Below are 11,439 nucleotides of genomic sequence, written 5' to 3'. Positions count from 1 at the left end.
TAACAAATTGATTCAAAAGAATATTATTTCTGCGAGTGACTACTTTAATTCACAACAAATGACGAACTTCAACACGTTGTTTTTGACACATTCTTAATCCCAGGCACCGTAAAGGAAAATAACTCCCAAGGATCATATACCTACAATTTGTATAGCTGAATGATACAGCCCAGATATATCCCCCTTACCATTACATCACATACACATATTTTGTATTACAAGACATTCGCCTTATCGAAGACTGCACTCATCGAACACCTCATCAACCTCTGTATACACCAGAAGGATCAGCGTTTTGGACGATCCATGGATGCTCAAGAACCTTGTGCAGTGGCAAGCGTTGTGAAGAATCCTTGACGAGCATCTATTGTCATTCGAAAAAGAAAACGAACGAAAGAAAGTCAGAATCGCAACCATTTGGTCTTTTTAGAGACTGGTAAAGTTAAACAGATACATTAAAGTTGGCATGTAAAACTTATAATTTAAGTGTATTTTCTGAATAAAAATTATGACCTGACTAATTAGATCTTTTGCTGCTGAAGAGACGATAGGCTTTGGAGGGAACTTCAAATCAACTTGCACGATCCTGTACAAAAAAGTAGTTGAGCCAAGCCCGCATCAGTAAGGTTAACATATTTTTAAGAGTAGGTAATAAGCTTCCCCATCAGTAAGGTTAACATATTTTTAAGAGTAGGTAATAAGCTTCCGACGCGACATTGTTATGCATTTTGCATTTCAACTATACCTTCTGTATGTATCTGAATGTTCCTTTGCTTCAAAAGGAGGGACTCCATAAAGAAATTCATAGCATAAGACACCAAGACTCCAGATGTCCACACTTGCATCGTGCTCCACACTCTCCACTGTAAACACAACATAGGACGACTGTCAATTAGTACAAAATCACCTAAACAACACGGAGATATTCTCATTTCATGTTGCACATTTTGAGTCAGCAAAATATGTTAACAACGCATAATCCATAATTATTATATACTGCCAAATACAAAATAGAATTGGTGAACAAGATATATCAAGGAATTCGAGTATAATTAATCTAGAAAATAAGATAAACTTTAGAAATTTTACAGGCCAAGCAAAAACATTAAGTAATTAGATAAATTTGTAAGCTACATAATAAACTCATGCACCCAACTACAAAGCAGACTTGGTTTAAAAGTGATTAGTTCCAGCTGTAAAGGATTTCAAAGTATACTTAGTCCCACCCAGGGAGATTAAAACACAAAATTAAAGCTGGTAAAATAAAATTAAAACACAAACTATTGGCAGCCTACATACTATGGGCAGGTGGGCAGGCAAGCATGCTGTAGCATCATGATCTATATAAACCTAAGAAGTAACAGATTAGTGCAACATTCAGAACGATAAGCTACTCACTCTACCCATAATGCGAGGCATGACTAATAGTAAGTAAAAAATTGTGGCACTAAGATGATTAAGAAAGAATCTTATGACTAATCTTGTACCGAAATACTTTTGAATGTAATAAGAACCCATGTATAAAATAATCAAAGATTTCAAGGTTTATATAATTACTGCTGCAGCTCAGGAAAGAGATTAGACACGAATAATATTGAAAAATAGATGAATAAATCAAGCTAATCATTTTTCGAGTTCAGTAGTGAATCACATAAAGTAAAGACGAGGATCTAATCTACTGCAATTCTGCATGTGTCTGGTGCATTCATCACTGTCAGGTGATATATCTTTTCTAAATACCCAAAAAAGTTATATGATTAACAATTATCGGCTTTAGAAAATACAGACCTAGCACATTTTAGATAGCAATTCCAGTAGCTAAGGAAAAGAAGAGCAAATTGCTTGCATCTCCTGAATAAACATACCCATCTCAGGTGGAAGGTAATCCAGCGTGCCACACATGGTCTGCCTACGGTTGAATGTGTGCACTGACCACCCAAAATCTGCAATCTTAAGTTCTCCCTGACAAAGAGCTAATACTGTGAGCACATCGATCATCAATTAGGAAATAAAACAACCATAGAACATTTTTGGTTATAACCTGTGCCCCAACCAAAAGATTCTCTGGTTTTATGTCTCGGTGTATTACGTGCTTTCCATGACAATATATGAGGGCCCGAGCCAACGATGCAACATACTGTCCCCATGCCCCACATGCACACGAACCACAACTTTCAATCAGTTTTTGCACAAAAAGAAAAAAAGTGAGAATGTTAATAGTGACAGTTCATGGCAGAAAATGCGTATAAAGTTTTCCCAAATTCATAAAAAACCATAGATGTATTTCAATTCCATTGAAAATGCAATGGCAGCCAAGACATGAGGTTTTTATCCTTCAAAACCCCCTAAAAGTAACCTAAAAACACAACTTACTATATGTAGGTATCTCCTCTACCTTCTTAAGTGGAAGGTCGAGGGTTCAAGTCCCGTTAGGGACAAAAAATGGGTCCATGAGTAACAACTAGGAAAAAAATCCAAAATAGAAATGGGTGCCAAGGGAAACAAACTCACAGTAGCAGCACGCCTTTCACTGAAGAATTTACACTTCTGTAGTTCCTTGTAAAGTTCACCCTTGGCTGCATATTCCAAGATCAGATAAACTCGTTTCTGCAATGATTATGTTATGAAAGAGATAATCGGGTCAGATGATTATGTAACTAAATTAAAACTGAAAAGAAGAGCAACTTTGCTTGATCATGCTAGAAACCGGGCCTCTAGCCCGAATGGTATGATCTCTCCTCCTCAAAGGGCTCTAATTCTCATCCCCATTAGGGACATGTTTGGGGTAATGGGTGTGTGTGTTTGCTTTAACTTCAGGAAAAAATAAATAAATCTCTACCTGATCATAGAAGTATCCATAAAGGCGCAATATATTGGGATGTCTAAGATGGCTCTGAATTTCTACTTCCCGACGAAGCTGGTGTTCAACCTGGGACTGCTTAAGCTGGCTCTTGAAAAGCACCTTTAAAGCCACAATATGATTGCTCTGTTTCAGGAAGAAATTTAGATTGCACGTGAGTGGAAATTGCCAAAGAGTGATGAATTCATTTTACAAACTGAAGCCCCAGTGGGTCTTTGTTGCTTACTTACCAAAAGAGAAAACATATCAAGCTAGTACAAGAAACACAAAATTCACACAGTAGTCATGAAAATTAGTCACAAGTATTATTTTCTGCTGCAATAAGGTGATATTGAAAAGCTTTAAAATCATACTCTCAAGCAATATAGCACTAAGATTCATTATTTTCTGTTATCTTTTATTATCTACTTGATCTATTGAGGATACATGGAATGTAACTTAAATATCCAAGATATTATAAACATATTAGATGGTTTCACAGTCACGTGAGGCAACATGATTGTTTTCTGACAAAGTTTGTAACTTATCGTATGGTTTGACCTCTTTACACCTCTAGATATTATCAAAGTGAAGGAAGGTAACTTATACATTGTATGAGAGAATAGGCTACATAGTGATCGTATGGTTAGTATCCATAGTTCCAAGATACTAACAAAACAAGTTCATGTGTAAGAAAATAACTCATTATTCTTTTAATAAAGTCACATGTTCTTCAAGGAATACCTGGCACAAAAAGCAATCTCATCTCTTAAACCATTTCCTTTAAGAAATGGAGACATTTAATTGGACATTTAGTAATTAGGCGTACTACCAAAGTAAAACTACATTTCTTTTTTCAAGAATGTTAATGAGTCAAACCGCTCATCAAGGATATAATTCGTACAAAAAGCAATTTTGTCTGTTAAACCACTTCCTTCGAGAAAAGGAGATTTAGTTAAAGAACTAGTAATTAGGTTTAGTATGAATGGGAAAACCAGAAACTTTTCACGGATTCTCAATTCTTATCATAGCAAAAAAAAAAAAAAAAAAAAAAAAAAAAAAAAAAAAAAAAAAAAAAACTTGACATCTGGAAAGTAATGTTTTATTCGTATATCTACAACAACTTACAGAAACAGATTCACTTGTTTTTTTTTTTTGTGACAATCAAGTCTGATTCTCAAGCCTAAAAAGTCAGGATCCAATGCCTAGCCAAAGGGGGCAAACGTTGCTTTTATTATTTTGGATACGTTGATGGAGAGATCTGATTTTGACCAAAGAGTAATGCTCATTTTAGTTTTTACAAGAGGATGAAAATGGGGAACTTAAATCATAATAAAATAAGATCTCTGAACCAATTTGTTTACTTTGAGAAAATTAGGCCTCTTGACCTTCTTGTATGTGGAACGGCTTTCCAAACACCCAAACCAATTCAACCAAACTCAGAATGATATCAAATCCAAACCATTTCATGGAATTTGATTTGCATTCCACTAATACTTGGAGCTGAACAATGTAAAAATCATTTCCCCTCCAATAATTATATCAATGGTTCCTTATAAAGACAGTACCTCAAACATTTTTTCCCTGGTTGATACTCACATGCCCCAGTACCTCAAACTTTGTTCGACACCCCTAACTATTTTCATTCATGTTTGTCATGCGTCGTGTCCTGGATAGAGGATGGATTTGTTCAGTTCATGACAACTAAATTTGCAATTTTCAAATAAATTGGCGTAGATTTGAGATTGTAACTGTAGTGCAGTCATCTCCATTGTCTGATGCATCGGGATCAGTAGACGCACGTTCAGAATTCTTGTCACTCTCTTTACAGGGAATTTCTTCTTCATCACTGGAGTCTGAAGGATTTTTAGCCACTTCAAAGAGTAGTTTTTCTCTTAACTCCGATTTGACAACATTAGGATAGTGGTTTTTCAGTGATTGCTTCAAGCTAGATAATTTATCTGGCTTAGATGAAGCAGACAGAAATATGCTCATATTAAAGTCAAGCTCACCATTTCAAAGCATATTGCCTCGCAAGACAAGGAGATCCATGATCTGTAGTATCAACTGCATATTGTCATGCTAATCCATGGTGCTGAGTTACACGAATTCCATGGAAGGATTAATGTCATAGTTGCAAGATTTGTCAAGAAATTCGTTATATTTGACGCAAGCTTATTTAAGTTTTTCAGGAAAAATATCCGGACTAGGGCCAAATTGTGCCCACCAATCTAGAGGGATCGAGACCCCATTCTTTTCAGAAAATTAAATGCAGTATCTTGATTTGAGAATTATCGATTGGATTGTGGGGTTTATCCCAACAGCATTGAATTCTTGCAAATTGAGTAGCCGGAATAATTTCTTCGTAATATTAGCAAGAATTTATGGGCTAATGATGAAAATCATCTGGAAGATAATTCCTTAAAAATTATTAAGCTTTAATTGGTTTTCTAAGCTTTGTATCATTTACACAAGCAATTAACATTGTCAGAACATAGTTAAGTTTTAAAAATAGACCAGACTAAAGAGGCATAGATATTCAGTTGATCAATATATCCTTAAAACAAAACTTAGATCAAACAAGAATTAGAATATAAGAAATGGGAATTAAGAACACAGACCCTCTTTTCTCTTGCTAGATAGACGTGTCCAAACTTTCCCCTACCAAGAGGCTTTCCAATGTCGAAGTCATTGAGAGTCCACCTTCTTTTCTCCACTGTTGTCACCTCTGAAGAAGCCTGCAGAAAATAAAACTATGATTCATGACCCACCACATTCAAAGTAAAAAAAAAAAAAAATGTAAGTAGAGTCTAACCAGTAAACCTGCTTTTCTTTTTTCACCTCTACCCATGAGTGATTTTTATGTGCCCAAAATAAAATATTACAATATCTCGTCAGTTAGCTTAGGGGAATCTTTACCGAATGTAAAAAAACCCTCCCTTCTGAGAAGAGAATTTAAGACAGAATGATGAAAATCCTATAAGCAGAAGCTCATGGATTTTACTTTGACCTTAAGAAGACCCTAATCCCAAAACTTAGATGATGCATTTACCGATGATGGTTACTCTGAACGAAAATTTAACCTCCAAAAGCTTGCATTCCAAAGAAAGAAAGTAGAGTTGGGAAAATATAATATACACACACAAACACACATATATTATAACATTAATCCTCCGTTTGGTTGCTGAGAAATCCAGAAAAATTTGCAAAAACCTCGTTTTTATATCGGATTCAGTGCAATTGAATAGAAAATTTTGATCTCCTCTTCTCACCAATAAATAATCTAAGATTCAAAATTAATTAATTTTTTCTCTCTAGCTTTTACCAGAACCCAAACGGATCGTAAAGGCAAGAAAGGAAAATGTAATCTACTCCTGCAACTGCTAGCATAAGAAACCTGGGCGTTTGAAAACTTCTATGTACGAACAAAGCATGTTCACTAAAAATTGAAGGCATGATTATAATCAAAATGACACACACAAAAAAACCCCTAATTTAAGACAAAACCCTAAGATTTAACATCGTATAAAAAAAACCCTAAAAATTACCTGCTGCTCTGGCTGTGTCTCTGTGGCGACGGCCATGGAAAGAGAATTCTTTTAGATAGAGAGAGAGTGTGTGTGTGTTTCAGAGAGAGAGAGAGAGAGGGGTCGATGGTGGGGAGAGAGAGAGAGGTGGAGAGCAGGACGGAGGACATAGAAGAGATGTAATATTTGTTTTTTGGTTTGAATAGAGTAGATCTGCAACGGTCATATTTGTAGAATTGACACTTGGTCCAATCGCATCCAAGTGTCTTTTCAAAAATTTTAAGCTTGAGGAGCGTAGTGGAGAATCTTAAACCAAAATAATTCTATGTGGACCCATCAACCAAGTTTTGTGTTTTTTGTTTTGTTTTTTTATTGCATTGTATTTTTATTTTATAATTCATGTGTCTCTCAAAAAATAAAAAATAAAAACCAACAAAATAATAATAATAATAATAAACAAAAATAAAAAACAAAAAAAAACTTGCACATTTTCCTTCGAAATCCGATGTGGTGGCTATATGTACAAGGGTCATTTGTCTCACATCGAATCCAAATGAGAATGGGTATGTACTCACCAACTTGAGTTTTTAGGTAAATGGACAAGCGTCCACCCGTTACAGTTGATATTAAAGTCAGACCCAATCATTGGTTTGATGCCACGCCAAGCGCTCGGCCCGCCCGGGTGACTTACCCAGGTAGGCAAGATGGTCTAACCGCAACAAGGGCGTTATGAGTTCGGGTGCGAGAGAATGTTACGAGGGTCATTTGTCCCACATCGAATCCGAATAAAAATATAATTGAGTATAAATGAGTGAATATAAAGCACCACCTAATAACTTGAATTTACTGAGACTGAGGTAGTAGTTATATATGTGGCATGCATTCATTCTAAAATTTAAAAATAAAAATAAAGGAAAATAATAATGGGTTAATATATTGTTTCAAAACAAAAATGGAGTTTGAAAAAATAATGCTAGACGTTAATTAAATAAATTAAATAAACCATCTTAAATAAAATAAAAGAATAATGTCACAATTTGAAAGAAAAATTCATATTCTAATTTCAAGGAAAAGACTTGGAATTAATAAGTCCCATATCAATTGAAGAAAAAATAAACCTCAGCCATATTTTCATAAATCCAGTTAAAAATCATTAATTCAGCCAAAAAATTTATTAAAAAAAAATCTTAAAAAATTTTGTTTAAAATTGACCTAATGTACGGAAAAGAGGTAAATCAAATTTGGTGTCAAACTAGCTAAGAGCAGCTCCATTGGTGCGTCTTATAGCGATTTTGGGCCAAAAAAATAGAGACCAGCTACTCCATTGGACTAGCTGAAATGTGGGCCACAATATTTGGGTCTCCAAATGGGCGCCAAAAATGACGACCTTGTTAGCGATTGCAGGCTCACTTTTGCGGGCCCGCCCATTTTTTTTTTGTTTTTGAACTTTTGTGGCCCAGCAACACTGTAGCCCATAATAAATTTAAGGGTGTGTTTGGCTGTGAAAAATATTCCAAAAACCAATTTTTTTTTGGGTTTTTTTTCTTTTTTTTTTTTTTTCTTTTCTCTCAACATAATTGAACTAAAGAGCCGTGGCTAACACAAACAGTGCCTTGAAGGCTTTTTTGGGCAAAAAAAGTTTTAAAAAATTAGGAAAAAAGTTATTTTTTTTTCCTTTTCAAAATTTTCAATGTTCCTATTGATGTTATAGCCGTTTTAGGTACTGTTTGGCAAAACAAATATTTTTTTTTTCCTTAACAAATTGAAATTTATTTTTAAATATGATCTTTTATTTTTTTTAAAATGTGTCTTTGTTTTCACCTCTATAAATTAATAAATCAAATAATATTATATATTGTATTGTTTACAATATTTCATACATATTGGCTAAATAATTTAAAATAATTGTTTATATAAGATGAAAAATATAGCCGTTATAAATATAGCCGTTCGGAAAAATTTAAGAAAAAAATAATTTATTAAAAATTTAAAAATATTAATATTTTTGGAAAGCGAAAACGCACAATTGGAGTACATGTGAAATCTAAAATTTGGAAACTTTAAAACGCTGATGTGACTATGGGAAATGCTGACGTGACGGCTATTGAAAAATGCTGATGTAGAAAATCAAGAGAGCCTAATTTTAGAGAATTTATTGGAGATGCTCTAATGTGTATTTCAACAACGTGTACTTTTTTTTTTGGGATAGCCCAGGGTATGTGAGGTTTCTCCATGACTAATATTTGATGACCCAGAAGGGCGCCTTTCTACCTCGGATAAGTCGCTGAGTATGACAATGGAGGTGTGGCCCCAAGTAATCGTAATTTCCTAATGAGAATCAAACCCCAAACTTGGGACGAAAAAAGCACCAAAGCCCTAATAAGTGATTTTACCACTAGACCAACTCTCTTGGGTTTGACAAAAATCATACTCCTCCCGTTCCAAAATAGATGTCGATTTTGGTAATTGTGACTCACAAATTCATTTTTGGAATCGAAGAAGTATTATTTACAAATGATTGTTATTTAAATTGTGATAATCTTGAGACTTTGGTTTGTAATTATGGAAATAGTTTTTTGTTTTTGAAAATTGAAAACTATACAAAAATTTTTATTTGATTCAATTTTCTGAAAACTATTTTATGAAAACTCAATTATAAAAATATCTGTTTTCAAATGTTCTCTGAAAATTGTTCTTTATTCTTTTTTTTAAATTCAAACCAAACCAGCATGCCCTTGATTTTTGTTTGGATTCCTATTTTGAGAGAGCATGAAGTTGTTTTATCGAGGGCGTTACACCCATTAAAAATTTTCCTACCACATGTCACGCCCTCACCGCCAACAGTCATGCAAAGCTGCCCTAACCCACCACCTGGAGGCACCACCACCACCTCCCCCCCATTCTAGAATCCCAGGCCCATCACACATCACGAGAAGATCACATTAATTCTGACATCTCACCACCTCTCCCCATTCCTACTTTGTGTGTATGTACACGCACATACACACAGTCACATACTACTACCAGTACCAGCCTATATATATAGCATTCTCATTTTATCACTCTTTCCAATCAATTCATCAAATAACAATTCCAATCTTTGCTAAATTTCAATCACAGCTGCCCATCATGTCTGATCAATCAAAACCCATGTCCCAAACACTCTACGAGTCCACCCCAAACTCAACCCAGATCATCAGATTCTTGACCGCAGCAACAATTGGTGCTGTGCTATTATTCCTGTCCGGGTTAACACTAACCGGGACAGTGATAGCCCTGATCATTGCTACCCCGGTTATTGTTTTGTTCAGCCCAATTTTAGTCCCGGCTGGGATAGTGACATTCTTGGCCATCGCCGGATTCTTGTTTTCCGGCGGGTGCGGCGTGGCGGCGCTGATGGCATTGTCTTGGATATACAAGTATATCGCCGGAAAAAACCCGCCCGGGGCGGACCAGCTGGACTCGGCGAGGATGAGGATTGCGAATAAGGCTAGGGATATGAGCGAGAGGGCTAAGGAGTATGGACACTATGTGCAGCAGAAGACTCAGGAGGCCAGTCAGGTCTCATGAGTTGCAATCGTTTCTTGTGGTGGTAGTGTGTGATATGTGTGTCTGAATTAGCTTTTATTTTTTTTTAATTTTTTTTTTTTGGGGAATTTTTTTAAGAGTCTACGCATTTTAGTACTAATCTCACGCTACCTAAAATTCTCGGTAAATTAGGGTTAGGGCTGGATTTAATAATGCTGATATGATCGCACCCCTGTTTTACACAGGGTTATGCTTATGTAATTGTTGTGTGCTGTTGCAGTGCATTGGTAATGTGGTGGGTATTGTTTTTAATTTTGGAGCTAGCTCAATTTGTAGATGGGCTCTTTGTTGTGCAATGACTCTCTCTCTTCTCTACAAGTCTAAGTTGTTTTTGCCTTTAATTGATGATTTTGTAGCAAAATAAGTAATGAAGCCGGTAAAAAGAAAGAGTAATGAAGTTTATTATTTTCAATTTTTTTATTTTTTTCTGAAAGGTTAGCAATTTCTATATATAAAAGAAGTGTACATGATGAGTCCACAGCCCATTACAGGCAATGGACAGTGATAGGGACCATATGTGGTCATGAAAAAACACAAATTGGGAAGGCCCAAACAAGACCAATACGCCTAACAGGTCAATAAAGGCCCAAGAACCCAACTAGGCAATCCGTAACCGTTGCTTTTATAATGAAATTTTTTATTAGGTTTTGTTTGATACGTGTTTTATTGTTTGTATTTTTGTTTTTATCGGGAACTGTAATAATGAATGGTGAAAAAAAAAAATGAGTTTGGTAAAAAAATGAGTATGAATCCTTTAAGTTAAAACTTTTAAAAGTTGATTTTTTCACTGAACGACGTGTGTCATTTAAGATAGGAAAACTTTTAAAATATCTTAACGATGTTAACTCTCTCTCTTCTTCTCTCCAATAAGATCGCTTGTAATTCTGTTTATTTTAGTAATTTATTACTATTATTATTATTATTATTTTGTGAGTTAAGCGGCTTGTTATCAAGCCTTAAAATCATTTTTTTCCCCCTAAATAAATGAATGTCTTCAATGTTCCACTTAATTATGATTTACACGAGTAATTCTATTATTAAAATAATCCATGTTTTAAAAAAAACACAACAACACAACGTTATAGGTAGACTAAGGTTAAAAGATATGTATGATTTACGGGTTATTGCATAGAATATTCAAAGTTTACAAACCATCCAAAAATTTAAAATATTTACCGTGTGAGTTGATTCTTAATGGATATGGTCTTCATTTATTTATTTATTTATTTATTTATTTATTTATTTATTATTATTATTATTATTATTATTATTATTATTATAAATTAGTAAAATAAACAGTGTTACCCAGGGATCTTGTTGCAGAGAACAAAGAGAGTTAACGTCGTTAAGATATTTTAAAAGTTTTTCTATCTTAAAACGATGTAATTTCCTAACTTTTATTAAATTAACTGAAGTGATTTAATATAAATCATAAATACATTTTAAATGACACATGTCGTTGTGTAGAAAATTCAACTTATGATA

General features: G+C 34.5%; 2 protein-coding genes across 2 annotated transcripts; one reads left to right on the top strand and one right to left on the bottom strand.

Moving 5' to 3' along the window:
• LOC132303745 (serine/threonine-protein kinase Aurora-2) lies at window positions 1-6,574 on the bottom strand. Its single transcript, XM_059801136.1, has 9 exons — window positions 6,388-6,574; window positions 5,461-5,577; window positions 2,840-2,986; window positions 2,512-2,607; window positions 2,042-2,137; window positions 1,866-1,962; window positions 746-863; window positions 514-586; window positions 1-364 (listed from the first exon to the last, which is right to left on the bottom strand). The coding sequence occupies exons 1-9, from the start codon at window positions 6,421-6,423 to the stop codon at window positions 263-265; spliced, it is 882 nt and encodes a 293-aa protein (XP_059657119.1). The 5' UTR covers window positions 6,424-6,574; the 3' UTR covers window positions 1-262.
• A 2,886-nt stretch (window positions 6,575-9,460) lies between these two features.
• On the top strand, window positions 9,461-10,206 carry LOC132302290 (oleosin G). The gene has a single exon (XM_059799134.1). The coding sequence runs from the start codon at window positions 9,496-9,498 to the stop codon at window positions 9,934-9,936; it is 441 nt and encodes a 146-aa protein (XP_059655117.1). The 5' UTR covers window positions 9,461-9,495; the 3' UTR covers window positions 9,937-10,206.
• Window positions 10,207-11,439: the final 1,233 nt, after the last annotated feature.

The sequence above is a fragment of the Cornus florida genome, unplaced genomic scaffold (assembly GCF_030987335.1).
Source record: "Cornus florida cultivar Cherokee Brave unplaced genomic scaffold, ASM3098733v1 CherokeeBrave_3.0.0_Hap2_Chr04, whole genome shotgun sequence".
Classification (NCBI taxonomy): Eukaryota; Viridiplantae; Streptophyta; class Magnoliopsida; order Cornales; family Cornaceae; genus Cornus; species Cornus florida.
Note: the sequence above shows the minus strand (reverse complement) of the source record. Positions and strands in the feature narration are given on the sequence as shown.

What these genes read in the sequence shown, in the direction of transcription:
- LOC132303745 (XM_059801136.1), bottom strand. Translation starts at nt 6,423, where the DNA reads ATGGCCGTCGCCACAGAGACACAGCCAGAGCAGCAG. An exon ending in AGACACAGCCAGAGCAGCAG is followed by an intron (nt 5,578 to 6,387) that starts GTAATTTTTAGG and finishes TATTTTCTGCAG; the next exon opens with GCTTCTTCAGAGGTGACAAC. An exon ending in ATCTTTTGGTTGGGGCACAG is followed by an intron (nt 1,963 to 2,041) that starts GTTATAACCAAA and finishes GCTCTTTGTCAG; the next exon opens with GGAGAACTTAAGATTGCAGA.
- LOC132302290 (XM_059799134.1), top strand. Translation starts at nt 9,496, where the DNA reads ATGTCTGATCAATCAAAACCCATGTCCCAAACACTCTACGAGTCCACC.